This window comes from Chlorocebus sabaeus, chromosome 22 (assembly GCF_047675955.1).
Source record: "Chlorocebus sabaeus isolate Y175 chromosome 22, mChlSab1.0.hap1, whole genome shotgun sequence".
In the NCBI taxonomy this organism is placed as follows: domain Eukaryota; kingdom Metazoa; phylum Chordata; class Mammalia; order Primates; family Cercopithecidae; genus Chlorocebus; species Chlorocebus sabaeus.
This window is the reverse complement of record NC_132925.1, coordinates 40,874,734-40,894,800: the sequence shown is the minus strand read 5'-3', so window position 1 is coordinate 40,894,800 and position 20,067 is coordinate 40,874,734. Positions and strand designations below refer to the sequence as shown.

The 20,067-nt window shown below is 34.8% G+C and overlaps 1 protein-coding gene across 6 annotated transcripts in view; it reads right to left on the bottom strand.

Moving 5' to 3' along the window:
- The window catches only part of STXBP5L (syntaxin binding protein 5L), a 494,315-nt gene that overhangs the window by 149,560 nt on the left and 324,688 nt on the right, over window positions 1-20,067 (bottom strand). For 4 of the 6 annotated variants that reach the window (XM_038003392.2, XM_007985660.3, XM_038003398.2 and 1 more), the window contains 4 exons: window positions 19,325-19,401; window positions 15,010-15,227; window positions 12,809-12,981; window positions 10,976-11,101 (listed from right to left, as the gene is read on the bottom strand). In XM_038003392.2, coding sequence (XP_037859320.1) covers window positions 10,976-11,101; window positions 12,809-12,981; window positions 15,010-15,227; window positions 19,325-19,401 — 594 coding nt within the window. The remainder of the gene's footprint in view (window positions 1-10,975; window positions 11,102-12,808; window positions 12,982-15,009; window positions 15,228-19,324; window positions 19,402-20,067) is intronic. The other 2 variants (XM_007985662.3, XM_007985661.3) reach the window with 1 other exon arrangement.

Sequence of the window (20,067 nt, the reverse complement as noted above, 5' to 3'; positions counted from 1 at the left end):
AAAACCCTCAGTCACTCATATTTTATCAAAAGTCCAATATCACAACATATCCAAAGGGGAACAAGACTGGATTTCAGAGGTTCTTATAAGAATTCTATTCCAGTAAAAAATTCTTAAACTGAAATGTGAGATATGCAATTTACCTCTAAAACATAGACTCAAATGGCAAGTAATACAACTTAAGCTCTAAGGATCTCACAGGCTTATATAAACAAACTGGCTCAATTAATCCTAAATAAGAATGTACAACAGGTCACACTGCAATTGGTAGACCATTCTCCATTAGCCCTTCACTGTACTGCACAGTCCTTTTAGTGAAGGCATTTACAGTTAAGTATGTCTGTATAAAGAGACATCCCAGTATAGTAAAGCTTAGGGGCATCTCCCTACTTTGAGACATTTCAGGGTAGTAGAGATTAAAAAAAAAAAAAAAAAAAAAAAAAAAAAAAAAAAAAAAAAAAAAAACCTTTCCTCTTCCCCAGAGAATATTTGCTTATGTTCCAGAGTAAAGATAAATGGGCAGTTCACCAGCAGACCTACATAAGATGTGAGTCTTTAAAACTTGGAGTTCCTCTTTTATTATGCACCCAGGTGCACATGCAAGTACCATCTGCCATTCACCATGTTCCCCTGTGGGCTCAGGGAACTGATGCAAGATCTTGCACTAAGCTGCTGTGTTTGCTGTCACTAATAAACTGTCTGTGTTCTGACCAAGAGGATTATTTTCTGTCTATATATATATAATACTGTCACAGACAAATTTACTATTTTCCAAGAGGGAAACAACTTAGACCCTTCACAGTTTCTGACTTAACATTTGCCCCTTGATATGTTCTTCAAAAGAGTAAACAATAGTGAATGGAATAGTAAGGTTACTGAGTTAACTAAAGCTGACGACATTAATCTTTGAAAATTATTTTCCTGGTTAGAGTTAGGCCAACCAGGATTTTGAACATCAAGTGGTTTCCAAATATTTCTTATAATAATCATGATTGTCTTATGCTTTTTTCCTCCCTTAATGTCTAACGTCCAGATACTTAAATGCTGCTACATACGCATTGCCATACAACTAATACTGTGTTCTATAAAGAGACTAGGCCCTCATGGTCAGTCAGTTCGGGGGCTGAGTTTGACCAAAAGGGTGAAATTGAGAAATTATAACAAGAAGAATGATAAAGACCTGGTGTAATTCAGACGGACATACTACTAAATGATAATGACATAAATAATACAGAAAATGTCTTCCATATATGTGTGACAAACTGAACAGCTAAAGCCTTTTGGAAAACCTAGAAATAAATAAGTTTAGTTGACGATTCATACAGCTGCCCAAAAGCAAATACCCTGACTGGTCTTTTGGCTGGTTGCTAACTCATTAGCATCTCACAATGAAAAAAAAATAGAAAATTCATTGTTTAGAAAGTGGCTGTGGTTTTTCTCTCTCTGCTTTTCCCTTTTTATTATATATAAATGCTTTGTTTGCATTCATTAGATGAAATCAATCTATTATTGGTTTAATGTGTATTCAAGTAAATAATATGGTAATCACTAATATATATCTTTCAGTTATTCTTTTTTTAAATTATTCTTTAAGTTCTGGGATACATGTACAGAACGTGCAGGTTTGTTAAATAGATATACATGTGCCATGGGGGTTTGCTGCACCCATCAACCCATTATCTACATTAGGTACTTCTCCTAATGCTATCTCTCCACTAGCACCCCACCCCCGACAGGCCCAGTGTGTGATGTTCCCCTCCCTGTGTCCATGTGTTCTCATTGTTCAACTCCCGCTTATGAGTGGGAACATGTGGTGTTTGGTTTTCTGTTCCTGTGTTAGTTTGCTGAGAATGGTTTCCAGCTTCATCCATGTCCCTGCAAAGGACATGAACTCATACCTTTTCATGGCTGCATAGTATTCCATGCGTATATGTGCCATATTTTCTTTATCCAGTCTATCATTGGTGGGTATTTCGGTTGGTTCCAAGTCTTTGCTATTGTGAACAGTGCTGCAATAAACATATGTGTGCATGTGTCTTTATAGAAGAATGATTTATAATCCTTTGGGTATATATCCAGTAATGGGATTGCTGGGTCAAATAATATTTCTGGTTTGAGATCCTCGAGGAATCACCACACTGTCTTACACAATGGTTGAACTAATTTATACTGCCACCAACAGTGTAAAAGCATTCCTATTTCTCCACATCCTCTCCAGCATCTATTGTTTCCTGACTTTTTAATAATCACAATTTGTGATTCTAAAATCACAAAGATAATATCTCATTGTGATTTTAATTTGGACTTCTTTAATGACCAGTGATGATGAGCTTTTTTTCATATATTTGTTGGCTGCATAAATGTCTTCTTTTGAGAAGTGTCGGTTCATATCCTTTGCCTACTTTTTGATGGGGTTGTTTTTTTCTTGTAAATTTGTTTAAGTTCCTTGTAGATTCTAGATATTAGACCTTTGACAGATGGATAGATTGCAAAAATTTTCGCCCATTATGTAGGTTGCCTGTTCACTCTGATGGTAGTTTTCTTGCTGTGCAGAAGCTTTAGTTTAATTAGATCCCATTTGTCAATTTTGGCTTTTGTTACCATTGCTTTTGGTGTTTTAGTCATGAAGTCTTTACCCATGCCTATGTCCTGAATGGTATTGCCTAGGTTTTCTTCCAGGGTTTTTATAGTTTCAGGTCTTATGTTTAAGTCTTTAATCCATCTTGCTTTAATTTTTGTATAAGGTCTAAGGAAGGGGTCCAATTTCAGTTTTCTGCATATGGCTAGCCAGATTTCCCAACACCATTTATTAAATAGGGAATCCTTTTACCATTGCTTGTTTTTGTCAGGTTTGTCAAAGATCAGATGGTTGTAGATGTGTGGTGTTATTTCTGAGGACTCCATTCTGTTCCATTGGTTGATATATCTGTTTTAGTACCAGTATCATGCTGTTTTGGTTAATGTAGCCTTGTAGTATAGTTTGAAGTCAGGTAGAATGATGCCTTCAGCTTTTTTCTTTTTGCTTAGAATTGTCTTAACTATACGGGCTCTCTTTTGGTTCCATATGAAATTTAAAGTAGTTTTTTCTAATTCTGTGAAGAAAGTCAATGTTAGCTTGATGGGGATAGCATTGAATCTATGAGCATGGACTGTTTTTCCATTTGTTTGTGTCCTCTCTTATTTCCTTGAGCAGTGATTTGTAATTCTCCTTGAAGAGGTCCTTCACATCCCTTGTAAGTGGTACTCCTAGGTATTTTATTCTCTTTGCCGCAACTGAATGAGAGTTCACTCTGTTTGTCTGTTATTGTTGTATAGGAATGCTAGTGATTTTTTCACATTGATTTTGTATCCTGCCCCTTTGTTGAAGTTGCTTATCAGCTTAAGGAGATTTGGGGCTGAGATGATGGGGTTTTCCAAATATACAATCACGTAATCTGCAAATAGAGACAATCTGACTTCCTCCCTTCTTACTTGAATACCTTTATTTCTTTTTCTTGCCTGATAGCCCTGGACAGAACTTCCAGTATTATGTTGAACAGGAGTGGTGAGAGACCACATCCTTATTTTGTGCCAGTTTTCAAAGGGAATGCTTCCAGCTTTTGCCTATTGAGTATAATATTGGCTGTGAGTTTGTCATAAATAGCTCTTATTATTTTGAGATACGTTCCATCACTACCTAGTTTATTGAGAGTGTTTTAGCATGAGAGGGTGTTGAATTTTATCAAAGGTCTTTTCTACATCTATTGAGATAATCATGTGGTTGTTGTCGTTGGTTCTGTTTATGTGATGGATTACGCTTATTGATTTGTGTATGTTGAAGCAACCTTGCATTACAGGTATGAAGCTGACTTGATTGTGGTGAATAAGCTTTTTGATGTGCTGCTGGATTTGGTTTGCCAGTATTTTACTGAGGATTTTTGCATCGATGTTCATCAGGGATATTGGCCTGAAATTTTCTTTTTTTGTTGTGTCTCACCAGGTTTTGGTATCAGGGTGATGCTGGCCACATACAATGAGTTAGGGAGGAGTCTCTCTTTTTTGTTGTTTGGAATAGTTTCAGAAGAAATGGTACCAGCTCCTCTTTGTACCTCTGGTAGAATTCGGCTGTGAATCCATCTGCTCCTGGACATTTTTTGGTTGGTAGGCTATTAATTACTGTCTCAATTTTAAAACTTGTTATTGGTCTGTTCAGGGATTCGACTTTTTCCTGGTTTAGTCTTTCGAGGGTATATGAGTCCAGGAATTTATCCATTTCTTCTAGACTTTCTAGTTTATTTGCATAGAGGTATATTTATAGTATTATCTGATAGTAGTTTGTATTTCAGTGGGATTAGTGGTGATATCCCCTTTATCATTTTTTATCGTGTCTGTTTGATTCTTCTCTTTTTCTTCTTTATTAGTCTGGCTAGCGGTCTGTCTATTTTGTTAATCTTTTAAAAAAACCAGCTCCTGGATTCGCTGATTATTCGAAGGGTTTTTCATGTCTCTATCTCCTTCAGTGTTGCTCTGATTTTAGTTATTTCTTTTCTTCTGCTAGATTTTGAATATTTTTGCTCCTGCTTCTCTAGTTCATTTTATTGTGATGTTAGGGTGTCAATTTTAGATCTTTCCCGCTTTCTCCTGTAGGCATTTCGTGCTGTAAATGTCCCTCTAAATACTGCTTTAGCTGTGTCCCAGAGATTTTGGTACATTGTGTCTTTGTTCTCATTGGTTTCAAATAACTTATTTATTTTTGCGTTAATTTCATTACTTACCCAGTAGTCATGCAGGAAAAGGTTGTGCAGTTTCCATGCAGTTGTGTGGTTTTGAGTGAGTTTCTCAAACCTGAGTTCTAATTTGATTGCACTGTGGTCTGAGAGACTGTTTATTATGATTTCCATTCTTTTGCATTTGCTGAGGAGTGTTTTATTTCCAGTTATGTGGTCAATTTTAGAATAAGTGCATTGTGGTGCTGAGAAGAATGTATATTCTGTTGATTTGGGGTGGAGAGTTCTGTAGATGTCTGTTAGGTCCACTTGTTCCAGAGCTGAGTTCAAGTCCAGAATATCCTTGTTAATTTTCTGTCTCGTTGATTTGTCTGATATTGACAGTGGGTTGTTAAAGTCTCCTACTATTATTGTGTGGGAGTCTAAGTTTCTTTGTCTGTCTCTAAGAACTTGCTTTATGAATCTGGGTGCTTCTGCATTGGGTGCATATATATATTAAGATAGTTAGCTCTTCTTGTCGCATTAATCCCTTTACTATTATGTAATGCCCTTGTTTGTCTTTTTCTGTTTGTCTTTTTTGATCTTTGGTTGTTTAAAGTCTGTTTTATCAGAGACTAGGATTGCAATCCTTTTTTTTCTTCTTCTTCTTTTTTTTTTTTTTTGCTTTCCATTTTCTTGGTAAACATTCCTCCATTCCTTTATTTTGAGCCTATGTGTGTCTTTGCACATATGATGGGTCTCCTGAATATAGCACACCAATGGGTCTCGACTCTTTATCCAGTTTGCCAGTCTGTGTCTTTCAGTTGGGGCATTTAGCCCATTTACATTTAAGGTTAATATTGTTATGTGTAAATTTGATCCTGTCATTATGATGCTAGTTGGTTATTCTGCCCATTAGTTGATGCAGTTTCTTCTTACTGTCAATGGTCTTTACAATTTGGTATGTTTTTGCAGTGGCTAGTACCAGTTTTTTCTTTCCAAAACTCCATGGGAGATTTATGGGACTTACTTTGGAGTTATTACCCCCTTTTTTTCCCCTAATTCTTCCTTTAGAATGGGTATGTTTACTTCGTGCTGATCTCACCATTGTATTTTGGAAACATATAACTTGCTTGATTTCTTAAGCTCACAGTTGGAGGAGAATCTGCCTCAGCTTTCTTCAGGAGCTCTTGTAAAGCAGGCCTGGTGGGGACAAAATATCTCAGTATTTGCTTGTCTGTAAAGGATTTTATTTCTCATTTGCTTATGAAGCTTAGTTTGGCTGGATATGAAATTCTGAGTTCAAAATTCTTTTCTTTAAGAGCGTTGAATATTGGCCCCTACTCTCTTCTGGCTTGTAAGGTTTCTGCCAAGAGATCCTCTGTTAGTCTGATGGGCTTTCCTTTGTGAGTAACCCAACGTTTCTCTCTGGCTGCTCTTAACATGTTTTCCATCATCTCAACCTTGATGAATCTGTTGATTGTGTGTCTTGTGGTTGCTTTCTTGAGGAGTATCTTTGTGATATTCTCTCTATTTCCTGAATTTGAATGTTGCCTGTCTTGCTAGGTTGAGGAAGTTCTCCTGGATAATATCCTGAAGAGGGTTTTCCATCTTGCTTCCCTTCTCCCCATCACTTTCAGGTACACCAATCAAACATAGGTTTGGTCTTTTCACATAGTCCCATATTACTTGGAGGCATTGTTCATTCCTTTTCATTCTTTTTGCTCTAATCCTGTCTTCACACTTTATTTCATTAAGTTGATCTTCAATCTCTGATATCCTTTCTTCTGCTTGATTGATTTGGCTATTTATACTTGTGTATGCTTCACGTACTGTGTTTTTCAGCTCCATCAAGTTATTTATCTTCTTCTCTATACTGGTTATTCTAGTTAGTGTTCCTTTAACCTTTTTTCAAGGTTCTTAGCTTCTTTGCATTGGGTTACAACATATTCCTTTATTTTAGCTCAAAGGAGTTTGTTATTACCTGCCTTGTGAAGCCTACTTCTGTCAATTTGCCAAACTCATTCTCCACTCAGTTTTGTTCCACTGCTGGTGAGGAGTTGTGATCATTTGGAGGAGAAGAGGCTTTCTGGTTTTTGGAATTTTCATAGTTTTGTGCTGGTTTTTCCTCATGTTTGTGGATTTATCTACCACCGGTCTTTGATGTTGGTGACCTTCAGATGGGGTTTTTGTGTGAATGTCCTTTTCGTTGATGTTGATGTTATTCCTTTCTGTTTGTTAGTTTTCCTTTTAACAGTCAGGTCCCTCGGCTGCAGGTCTGCTGGAGTTTGCTGGGGGGGTCCACTCCAGACCCTGTTGCCTGGGTATCACTAGCGGAGGCTGCAGAACAGCAAAGATTGCTGCCCGTTCCTTCCTTGGAAGCTTTGTCCCAGAGGGACAGCTGCCAGATGCCAGTTGGAGCTCTCCTGTACAAGGTGTCTGTCAACCCATGCGGGCTAGTGTCTCCCAGTCAAGAGGTACGCGGGTCAAGGATTCACTTGAGGAGGCAGTCTGTCCCTTAGTGGAGCTCAAGCGCTGTGCTGGGAGATCCACTTCTCTCTTCAGAGTCAGCAGGCAGGAACGTTTAACTCTGCTGAAACTGCGCCCACAGCCGCCCCTTCCCCCAGGTGCTCTGTCTCAGGGAGATGGGAGTTTTATGGGACTTACTTTGGAGCTATTACCCCTTTTTTGTTTCCTAATTCTTCCTTTCAGAATGGGTATATTTACCTTGTGCTGATCCCACCATTGTATTCTGGAAACATATAACTTGTTTGATTTCATAAACTCACAGTTGGAGAAGAATCTGCCTCAGAATGAATCATACCTTGAGTCTCACCCATATATGAATCAGGCGACTTTGTTTTTTTTTTTTTTTTTTTTTTTTTTTTTTGAGATGGAGTTTCGCTTTGTCACCTAGGCTGGAGTGCTATGGCGCAATCTCAACTCACTGCAACCTCTCCCTCCTGGATTCAAGCGATTCTCAATATCTCTAGTAGCAGGGATTACAGGCACGTGCCACCAAGCACAGCTAATTTTTACAATTTTAGTAGAGATGGAGTTTCACCATGTTGGCCAGGCTGGTCTTGAACTCCTGACCTCAGGTGATCCACCTGCCCTGGCCTCCCAAAGTGCTGAGATTACAGGTGTGAGCCACTACATCCAGCCCAGATGATATTTTGATGAGACTTTGAACATGAAACTTTTGAGTTAATGCTAAAATGTTTTAAGACTTTTTGGAGCTATTAGAATCAAATGAATGTATTTTAAATATGAGAAAGACACAAATTTTGGGAAGCAGGTTCACAATGTTATGGTCTGAATTTTTGTGTTTCCCCAAATTCAGACCATCTAATCCCCAAGGTGATGGTATTAAGAGTTGGGGCCTTGGGAAGGTAATTAGGTCTTTGGGAGGTCTCCACCATTCTTAATGGAATTCATTTTCTCATAAAAGAAGTCTGAGGGAATTTGTTCACTCCTTCTACCAAGTGCAAACAAAGCTAGAAGGTGCTATCTTTGAAGCACAGAGCAAAGCAGAGAGCTAGACACTCAATCTCCTGAGACCTTGATTTTGGACTTTCCAGTCTCCAGAACTGTGAGCAATAAATCCTGGTTGTTACAAATTACCCATTTGTAAGATATCTTTTTAAGCAGCCCAAATAGACTAAGACACTTCTCTTGTTTTTTCCTCAAAGACAAAGCTTCTAACATTTCACCATAGAGCATATTTGCTAAAATGTATCAGATTAAGAAAAATTCCTTCCATTTTAGCTATTAGTTTCTTTTGAAGTCATAAATGGATATTTAATTTTATCAGATGTTTCTGTTTTTTGCATTCCTGACCATCCTATAGTTTTTCTACTTTATTCGTTAATGTGATGAATTACACTGATTCATTTAAAATGTTTAAAAACCTTGAATTCCTGGTGTAAACCAAACTTGGTTATGATATGTTACCTTTTTTAATTGCTAGATTATCTATATTTTGGTTGGGATTTTAAAACTATGTTCATAAATGATATAGACTTACAACTTTCTCTTTTTGTAATGCCCTTTTCAAGTTTTTGCATCAAGTTTTGTTGGCCTCATAAAATGAGATGAACATGATTTCATCTTTAATAATTCTCAGGAACATTTAATGTAATACTTGTACAATTTCTTTCTTTAAAACTTAGTGGAATTTACTCTAGTAGCCACATGAGCTAGGATTTTGGCAGTGGAGGCTCTCTATGAGATAGATGTCCAAGCTGTTATTTTCAAACAAGTGTAAGTTATACAGAAGTTCTGTAATAACTTTCACCTCCACAGTTCCCTTATGAGGGAAATGTATTTTTTATCTGACCTATTCTAACAACCTTCAGCTTCTGAACCAGGTGATACATCTTTATAGTCTCTGAATTCTGAAGTCTCCTTGTCTTTACAGGTCAATCTCTAGTGAAGGGAACTCAGAAGATGGCTTGAGCTCAACTATCTTTCATGGTAATTACTTTGGCTAGAGAATAATCATATATTCTTACCATATCAAATAATGAAACAATAGGCTGTCCCACAGTCCATTCCTCCTCTCCCATCATCCATCAACTGTTGTTGCCAGCTTTCCCATCAAATAATATGCTAGTCAAGAAGCAAGCACTATGTTCACATATATCCTCCACAACCCCCCGAAGAAAACTCCAGGTACTCAAAGTTAAGACTTTTTTCCATGGACTCCTTACTGATGGTTTCAAGGCATTCTCTTGGAGCTTATAAGACTCAGCTTAGGAAGTACAGATATAAAAGTGAAATATATAAGGTAATGTATTATTTGATAAAAGTTGATTCCAAATAAGCACAGAAAGATGAACTATTCAGGAAATGGTATTGGCACAATTCTTACTCATCAGGAAAAATATAGTTTAATACTTATTTCATATCTTATACTTAAAAAATTCCAGATAGATTAAAGCTTTAAACATCTAAAAGAAACAAAAACCATATTAGAGAGAACATAACAATTTTTTGTTTTTATTACATTTGTATTATTATCTTGAAGTGAGGAAGGACTTTTTAAATAAGACAGAAATTCAGAGCCATAAAAGATAACAAAAAATAGAATTGCAAAAAATTCTTTAAAATAGAAACCATCTTAAACAAAGTCATAAAGCAAATAAAAGCATGGAAGATCACTGCAAATTACACTATAGAGAAAGCTAACTTCCCTAATATGTAAACAGTTTTCACAAATCTCTATGAAGGCCAACAACTTTACAAACAAATGGACAAAGAATAGAAACAGAATGTCACAAAACAGGAAAAGATGTTCAATTTCACTTAAGATATAAGAAAATTGTACTGATATTATAATAACACACTACTCTTAACAAACTGACCAGGATGGAAAGTTTGATTATACATTGTTGTAGGAAAGGATGTAGGAAAGTAGACATTCTAAACATTGTTGTTGGGAGTATAGTTTGACACAACCTCTATGGAGGGCTACAACCTAGAAATAAGGATTAACTGAAATTAAATTAGACTTTAATGGGAATAAAACCCAACTTTCAAAGACCTGATGTCTGCTTGAATTATGTTGTTCTCACCCTTCAGTAGTTTTTAAACCTAGACTGCCAGAGGAAATGCAGATACTTTCTGGAGGAAAATATCATCTAGAACTTCAAATTATAATATTCATTTCTCAATTTATAAAAAACAGAAACAACTAAGAAAAAAACCATACAAACTGGCATACATGAACATAATATAATGTGACCCAAAACTAAGAAATGTAATAGACTGGATACCAAATATGGAAATATCAAACACATATTTAAAGTAACACATTTTAAAGTTATACATTCAGTACATTCAAATAAATAAAGAAAAGAGTGGTAATTTAGGAAGAGAACAGGATGTTTTAAAATAATCAGATGTAAGGTCTAGAACTGAAAAATAATACCATCAGATTAGACACAATTGAAGAGGGAGTTAGTGAACTCGAAAGGATAAGTCAAAAGAAAGTGAAATATAAAGAGAAAAAAAAGACAGAATATAAAAACAAACAATAAAGTGTAAGTGTAATAAAATCCTAACAATCTCCTACTAACATCAAAATTGGGAACACTATCACAGGTTTGACTTCAGGAAAGAACAAAAAACCACAATGTGAATTTAAATTATTTTTCTTATATATTATTTAATTTAATAAAAATCCAGGTGAGGGCTTCTTTTCATTTTTAGGACTTGAGCAGGGAACATCTAAAAAATCAAACATATTAGCTAAATAATACATATCAGAAAAAAGTTTAATTACTTACATTCCATATGCTGAGCTTACAGCAAGACTAGTAATCTGTTGTGGAGGTTCACCATCTACCCACACCAATTGAATAACAAGTTCTGCTTGATATCCTGGAGGCATTCGCACTGGCCGTGTCTTAACACTTTAAGAGCAAAAACAATCCTATTATACACAGTTTAAATAAACATGGTCAAACTTATCTTGAGAATTTACATAGAATCATGCTACAGAAATATACAACACCAGGCATTGCAGGCTGCATGCAGATGGACGGTGTCTTCTAGCTTTCTCAAAATGCACTGAGTCCTTTATGATTACTTAGTTATTTCTTTATGTGGCTTTTCAGTCAGTTAGGTCCACAACTTCAACTGGCCTTTAACACTTCAATTTTTTATTTTGAGAATATTATTTTAAGTTATTTTTATTATGTAATTATTTTTCTAATGTAATATATGTTACATATATATCAGTTATAAAGCATAACAATAAAACAAATGACCATTAACCTACCCTCCAGTATATATATCTAGCATCTGAATTCTTATTTTTCTTTAAATCTAATATCCTTCTCTCATACTTCCCAACCAACCAATTATCAAATACTGTTGATGCTACTTTCAAAAAATATATCCATGAGCTAAAATTTTATGATGATGTTTCCTCTTTGTAGATTTTCCTCCCAGTAATATTTGCTCATATTTCCTTCTTTTTATGTACTTCAAAAGAAAAGTTTTGAGAGGACAATCAATGATTACAAATGTATAGCATCTGCTAATTGTATGAATTTTGCTCCTAAAATCTTATCTCTAAATTTTCCATAAGCATATTTGTAAGAAATGGGAAAACTAGCTGTCTAAAGTTTTTTGAGTGGCAAATGTAGATATGCAGCTCAAAGAAATTCCCTGCTTAGGCTTAATTCTTCAGCTGGCTAATACTAGAAATATTTGGTTTGATGGTATAGAAGCAGTAAGTAGCAATTTATACTCTACTACTAAAAATCATAAAAACAATAAAATATTACCATGGGCTTGTTAACTTTAGGTTTTATTGAACATGATGTAAATCTTTGTTTAGTTTATTAATAAATAACAGTTTTAAAAAAGAAAGATTATGCAATATACTAGCAATCATGAGAGAAATCCTTTTTTCTAACATAGAACTCTTGTAGTAGATAGTAAACTTGGTTTTCTTTTTGGTTCCAAGAAAGCTAAATAAATTACATAAACATACTTTTAAAAATTATCATTATTATTTTTTTGGAGACAGGGTCTTACTGTCACCCAGGCTGGAGTACGGTGGCAGGACCACAGCTCACTGCAACCTTAAACTCCTGGGCTAAAGTGATTCTCCCGCCTCAGCCTCCCTAGTAGCTGGGACTACAGGCATGTACCATCACACCCAGCTAATTTTTAAACTTTTTGTAGATACAAGGTCTTGCTGTGTTGCCCAGGCTCGTCTCGAACTCCTAGCATCAAGCATTCCTCCCACCTCAACCTCCCAAAGTGTTGGGAATACAGGCGTGAGCCATCACACCCCATAAATATACTTTTTCAATTGGAAACTACCAAGCAAGTGGCCAAGTTTCTGCCCTGCCAAACTTCCTATTCTATCAAAGCCATGTTTTCTTTAGAGTCCTTCTGGGAAGGAAATATATAAATAAGTAAATGAAGGATGAAAATATTATGCCCTCTTCACAGATGTTCAAAAAAAAGACCAGATTAACCCCTGAAGAATTGTAGATCACTTGACAACAACTTGATAATTAGAGAAAATTAATTTTATTTGTCACAATTTCAAAGACATATGATTCATATATAAAACTGTTTTAAAATTTGGTAGAAACTCTTACTTGAGGCATGGGATACTGTCCTTTGTTACTCCTTCACTAGCAACAGTGTTAGTGCTCCCAGAAAGACTCCCTGAAGAAGGAAGCTGGGCTGAGAGATCTGGAAACGGAGGACTTGTTTCTGGTTCAGGGGTAATAATATCTTCAACATCATACTGAAGTCGTACCTCTAATGACTTAAAAAAATCAAGTTTAAATTTAATCTAAGCCGCAATAATAATCATTTTAATTTAATCTAAGTCATAATAAATAATCACATTAAAATACCTGATAACTTTTTAGGAATCATTCACACAGTTTTTTTCAAATTAATAAGTTCAATACTACTTATAGTAAGGTTGAGCAGTATCTCATACTAAATCAAATAGTTAATTATATGGAATATTCAATGGCAATCACAAAAAATGTAAACTTTTAAACTTCAGAATTAAAAGAAAAATAACTCAGTGAAGATAAAGTTTTTATATAATAAATATATTTTATGATATAGTATAAATTACAATTTGATATGTGATAAAATAAAATGAGAAGTTGGTTATGGTTATTCCAATGACAGAAATTAAACTTTTTTCATATACACACACAAACATGTATGTGTGTGCGTATTGTGTATGTTTGTGTGTGTATAAAAAAATTACTTGTTTAAAGTATTTAGCATAAAAAACTTTCATTGCATTTTTAACTTTGCATTAATTCACTAAAAATTTTCCAAAAGAAATTCCATATTTTTGGTTGGTTGTTTCATTACCTTGGCTTTTGTTTAATTTAATTAGTTGGTCAGAATTACTTGATAAAAAGCATATAATAATTTATATAGGAATAAAAAGGTGACCTAAAAACCTTTTTTAAACTAAAAAAGTTTTAAAACTAAATACTTTATGAATGCATAAAATACATTAAATGATTTAATTAGAGCTGATTTTATAACACATATTTGCCTTACAATGTAAAAGTGAGCATTTTTGAGATTGAAAACAATTACTTACAAAAATGTCATTATGGGAATATTACCAAAATTATTGTCATAATTATTTTAAAACTATAGAAAAACCTCTGGTGGTGACAATACAGTTACCAATTATTGAGTGCTCACTACAGTAAGGACACTATTATAATGTCTTTATACAATCCTCACAAGAACCCTATGAAATTGGTATCTGTATTTCAAGTTTATTTTTATTTTCCCATTTTATTTACACAGGGAATTGTACACGTGATGAAACTGAATCATAGCTACATTCTACTGCTGACTTATGACTTGCTCAGAGTCACACAGATATTTAATGGGAAAGCCAGAATTAAAACGTAGGTTTATCTGACTCCAAAGCTTTGGCTTTTAGCTACTATATAATAAAAGGGTGATATTAATTTTAGCTGTTGAGGTAAAAACACTTACACACAGGCCTATAGTAAATAATCTTTATATTCTGGTAAAAGGGGCAAGGTAGAGAAGGACAATTGTTTATAGGTGGCTTCATTTAGAATTAATTTATCCCACAAAATCATTATTCTTTTGAATAAGTGGAGCATTCACTGATTTAAAAATTAAGATTAGGTAAGGTTGCCCCGCAATTAGATCCACCCCGTAAAAATGTTGCTACACAGAAAATCATTAAAAATAACCTTATTGTAGCTGAGAAATAGTCATGTATGGCAAACAGTTGATGAGAAAATACAAATCAGATAAACTTAAAAATTAATAAAAGTATAGAACAAAGAAAGCCTGCATTAATTTGATTTTTATGCAAAATAAATAAATAACTACAGGTATAAAACCTATACATTTTATTAATATATATAGAAGAATATATAGGTATATATTCCACAATATATACATATTTCAAACCATCATGTTGTAGAGTTGACTTATTTTGGCCAGGTAGCTGCGACTCACATAAAATCAAAGAGAAAAATGAGAAAATTGTGACATGTTTAATTTGTAACAAGATTAACTTAAAATACTAAGCTTGTTTTGATATTGAAAAAAATACCAAGGTTTGGTAGAGAATTGTTTTGGCCTTTTAAGCCAAACCATTTATTAATATGTTATAGTAAGTAACAATAATAATTTAAAATCCTACGAATTGTATTACTGACCACATAGTGCACACTTCACGGAAACTATACCAAGTAGTAGTCAAATCTACGATAATAGCTTTCTTTTAATAACTGTAAAAGTGAAAGTTAAATTTTAAATAACTTACCACTATTTCTGTTGTAATTTCATGTCTGCTGAATTTATAAATTATGACATATGCAGAGACTCCTGATACACAGAATATTCTGCTCTCTGGACACCAGTAAATCATCTGAATGGCAAAAGGGTCTTCCTCTACAATTTCACATGTTTGTTTTCCATCTCCGACCTTCTGTTTTTCAAACACTTTTGAAGTTTTTAGCTTGTACAGCATCTGCAGAGTTACTATAAGACATCGAAGCACAGTTATCTTCTAATTTAAACTTAATTCTTAGATGTTATTAAAGCTTTACTAATATATTTGTTAAACCACAAAAGTAAACCTAAGTAGACAAAGTGAATTACATTTATCTAGTAAGCATTTAATGCCACGCTTTCATATAGTACAGTAGCTAGAGGGAGACTACAGGGAAAAAATAAACATTCCTTGAATATATACTACATACCAAAGAATACATAGTTGCTTTCTTGAGTCATTCTCAGAAAAGTCTCATGAAGGAAGTATTTTAATCATTATTTATTGATGAAAATATTGGGTCTCAGAAAGTCTAAAATGGGAATATTGAAAATAATTCTTCCCTAGCGGAGACTCCTCAATTCTTTATCTCAGTTTTCCCCTTTGATTGCTAGATGAGAGGGTGATGGTATTCCTAGAGGGCTTACTCCTCTCAACAAATTTTTAGACACTCCTTGAGATAAGAAACATTGTAATTGACCAGTTAGCAATATTGGGAGTCCAAGAATCTGTAACTATTTAAGAAGTGATCTTTTCTGAGTGGCTCTGTGTCAAGAAAGGGTCAGATATAATCTCCTAAATTGTGTTTGTGAACTGTTTTCAAGAATATTTGGGGGAATATTTTTCCATTGGAGACCAGATGATAATAACTCTATAAAAGAACTATGATTCTACAAAGGATCCTTGAGTAAAGTTTTAAATATGAGTCCTGTGAAAAGTGCATCACCTGAATCTAATAATGAGAAACATTAGTCAAAACCAGACTGAAGGAGATTATATAAAATAATTGGCCTGAACTCCTCAAAAACCTCTATGTCATGAAATGAAGACTCAGGAACTTTTCCAGATTTTTTAAAACTCAGAACATACAATGACTAAATGCAAAAATAATCCTGGAATTTTTTGTTGTAAAGAATATTAATCTGCGGCCGGGCGCGGTGGTTCACACCTGTAATCCCAGCACTTTGGCAGGTCGAGGCAGGCGGATCACCAAGTCAGGATATCGAGGCCATCCCAGCTAACGTGGTGAAACCCTGTCTCTACTAAAAACACACACACAAAAATAGCCGGGCGTGGTGGTGGGCACCTGTGGTCCCAGCTACTTTAGTCGGGAGGTTGAGGCAGGTGAATGGCGGGAACCCAGTGGGCAGAGCTTGCAGTGAGCCAAGATTGCACCACTGCACTTCAGCCTGGGCAACACAGCGAGACGCTGTCTAATAAATAAATAAATATATATATACACACACACACACACACACACATATACATACATATATATACACACACACATATGTGTGTGTGTGTGTGTGTATTTGCAAAAGCTGAATAAAATCCGCAGATTAGATAATAGAGTTGTGTCAGTGTTAATCTACTGGTTTTGATGACTAAAGTCTGGTTATGTAAGCGAATGTTTGTAGGAAATACACACTGAAGTATTTAGGAGTATGTAATGTGTTTCCAACTTACTCTCAAATGGATAAGAAAAAAAGCTATATGTATACATGTACATGTGTGTGAGAGAAAAATGTGAGGAGGAAAGAGAGAAAGAGTAAGAGAGAGCTGGGGAGAGGGAAGGAATATTTGGAGAATCTGGTTGAGAGGTATAAAACATTTCATAGTACTTTTTTTTGCAGTTTTTTGTAAGCTTGAAATATGTCAAGCTAAAATAGATTTTTTAAAAAATGGGCAAAGGATTGTATTGGGTGCTATAGCCTGGCTTCTGAGGTCAGGATATCATTTCTATGATTATTTATGTTACATGACAACAGTAAAATGATGTTGCAGACATCATTAAGGTCCCTCATTAGTTGACTTCGAGTTAATCAACAAAGAGCTTATTCTTAACAAGCCAAACCTAATCAGATGGCCCCCTTAAAAGAGGGACTGAGGCCCTCCCTGAAGGTAAAGAGACACTCTCTCTTGCTAGCTTTGAAGTAGCAAGCTACCATGAGCTCTGAATGTGCAAGAAAATGAAGTCTGCCAACAATTACATAAGCTTGGAAGAGAACCTTGAGTCTCATGAAGCCGCAACCCCAGCCAACACCTTGATTACAGTCTTGTGAGACCCCGAGCAAAGGACCTAGCTAAGGTATAATCAAATTCCTAACACACAGAAACAGCGAGATGACAAATGGGTATTGTTTTAAGCTGTTAAATTGTGGTAATTTATTACTCAGCAATAGAAAACTAAGATACATAATAATATAAACTCAGTTATTCAAATTCATTTTGCTTTCTGTATTAGACAGTGTTTCACAAAGTTAGTGAACCAAGTGATTTTTTTTAGACATCCATTAAGTTGGAGATTGACCTGGATTACAGTAAAACTATTAAACATGCTGCTATCATTTGCAATTTATATTCTAAATGTGATAAAATATTTATTTAAAAACTACCTTCTCAAAATATTATTATGCATGCTTAATGGTGTTATTCACTCTAATAATTAAACTGTTAAAGCGTTCTCTACATTTAATTTAATTTAATTAATTAATTTATTTTATTTATTATTATTTTGTTTGGAGACGGAGTCTTGCTCTGTCACCCAGGCTGGAGTGCAGCGGTGCGATCTCGGCTCAGTGCAACCTCTGCCTCCCGGGTTCCAGCAATTCTCCTGCCTCAGCCTCCCAAGTAGCTGGGACTCTAGGTGCATGCCGCCACACCTGGATAATTTATATATATATTTTTTCTTTTAGTAGAGACGGGATTTCACCGTGTTGCCCAGGCTGGTTTCGAGCTCCTGAGCTCAGGTAATCCGCCTGCCTAGGCCTCCCAAGGTGTTAGGATTACAGATGTGAGTCACCACGCCCGGTCCTCCACATTTTAAAAGCCAAAAAGTGACTGAGGTGGTGGGAAAGGAGCATTGGCATCACTATGCAATGAATTTTGTTCCAGGAACAAACTCAAGTTTGCATGAAAAGATTCATCAACAGAAAGTCTGTTGCCCTTTGAAGTTTCTCTTTAGGCACTTGCTTTTTGCTTTTTATTATGTGAAATCAGAAGGGGACTTTAGAATGCATGAGTTTAGATCTTTTAATCCTTTTCTCTTGCTGATAGTTTGTTTGCTTGTTCAAGGGACTCTACCTTGTGGGCTAAGAATATTGTCAATATTCAACCTTCTTCCTCTGCTTGTGTGTTTATTGTAGTCTTCCTCAGAAGCTATTCATTTCTATAGCTTCAAACATCACTTTTATGCTGCTTCTTCATTGGTTTCCATTTCTGACTTTTCTCCCTACCTGCTGGATATTTTTACTTGAATTTTCTGGTTTTACTAAAAAATTCAAAGCTCTCTTATATTCCTTCTTTCCAAAAGAGTTACCTGCATCTTCCTGGTTACTCATATGCAGAAACTTAGAGTCACTGTTAACTTGTTCTTCACTCCTATTCCTGTCAAAAGTTAACTATCTTCCAAAACTCACACTAAATGTTAACTCCATCAAAATACCTTTCCTGGATCTACCAGGTCTCAATAAGGCTCTCTCATTTCTGATCTAAATAATCTGCATTTAGAGTTCTTATATTGCTTTCCCTATAGTTATATATGTGCATTTCTTTACCTTTTCTAATGACCACAATTTTTCTGAAGGGTATATGTGAGTATAATGAAGTCTTAAGTATCTTTGCATGACCTTCAACATTGAGCAGAGTACCTTATTTATTCTTTAAGTTACATAATTCTCAAGAATTTAAAAAGAGTTCTTACAGTTATCAAGTCATTTGATCTTTGCAGGATGTGGTAGATGAGTGGGGAAGAAAAGAGAAGACTGGAGGGATATAAGCACTTGGCGAAGACCACACAGGTAGGACATGAAGGAAATTCCTTCAACAGAGTTAATCTGACAAAGTTTGGTACTTTTTCTGATGTATCATGCCTCTTGTGGATATAACGGGTTGCTGACAAAGAGTGACTTAGTCTTGTTTACCTTATATTACAGAAGAGAAGTAAAGTAGAGATAATACTTTCAACTGATCTAACAATGTAGGTAATGGATTTTTGTAACACAGCCACATATGTATGCTAAAAATATATCTGAAATTTTAATTGCCCAAACTAAAAAGTGGTAGTTGGCTATAAGTAAATACTAACCAATTGGTTTCTGTTGTACAGAAACTTGAAACTTACTTGCAGAAGCATCCCAAAATTTTATTGATCCATCTGCATGACTAGATGAGAAATAAATTAGCATTAATTAAAGTATACTAAATAAAAATCATAATCACTCCAAATGTACAGAAACTTGAGTTACTGTTGATACAATTTTGATTCAAAAATACCACGTTAATGAAAACTAATGTATGCTAAACCATTTCTAAGCTTAAAACAATGGTTCATTTCTTAAACAATATACTAAAATCTAAAGATTAGAAAAAGAACAATAATTCCTTAGACTTTACTGTAAAAAGATTATATGTGTAATGGAGAGCAATGAAACATGGCCTGTGGAAAGTGAACAACATATTTTCATGTAAAATTATTTATATTCAATAAAATGATAATTTTGATATTAATATAAATATGAATTGAATATCATAGTAAAATTGAAGTTAAGTTTCAAAATATAAAAGCAAATCACCAAATGTATCTAGAGTTGCATCATTATTTGGTAATAATCAAATGTCAATTCTATAAAAACTCATCAAGAAAATAGAAGAAGATATAATACTTTCCAACACTTTTGATGAAATCAGCATTACCCTGACACCAAACCCACACAAAAACATTACAATAAAAGAAAATTACAAACCGATATTCCTCATTAGAATAGGCATAAAAATTGTCAACAAAATACTGGCAATGCAAATCAAGTAATATATAGAAAGGATAGTACA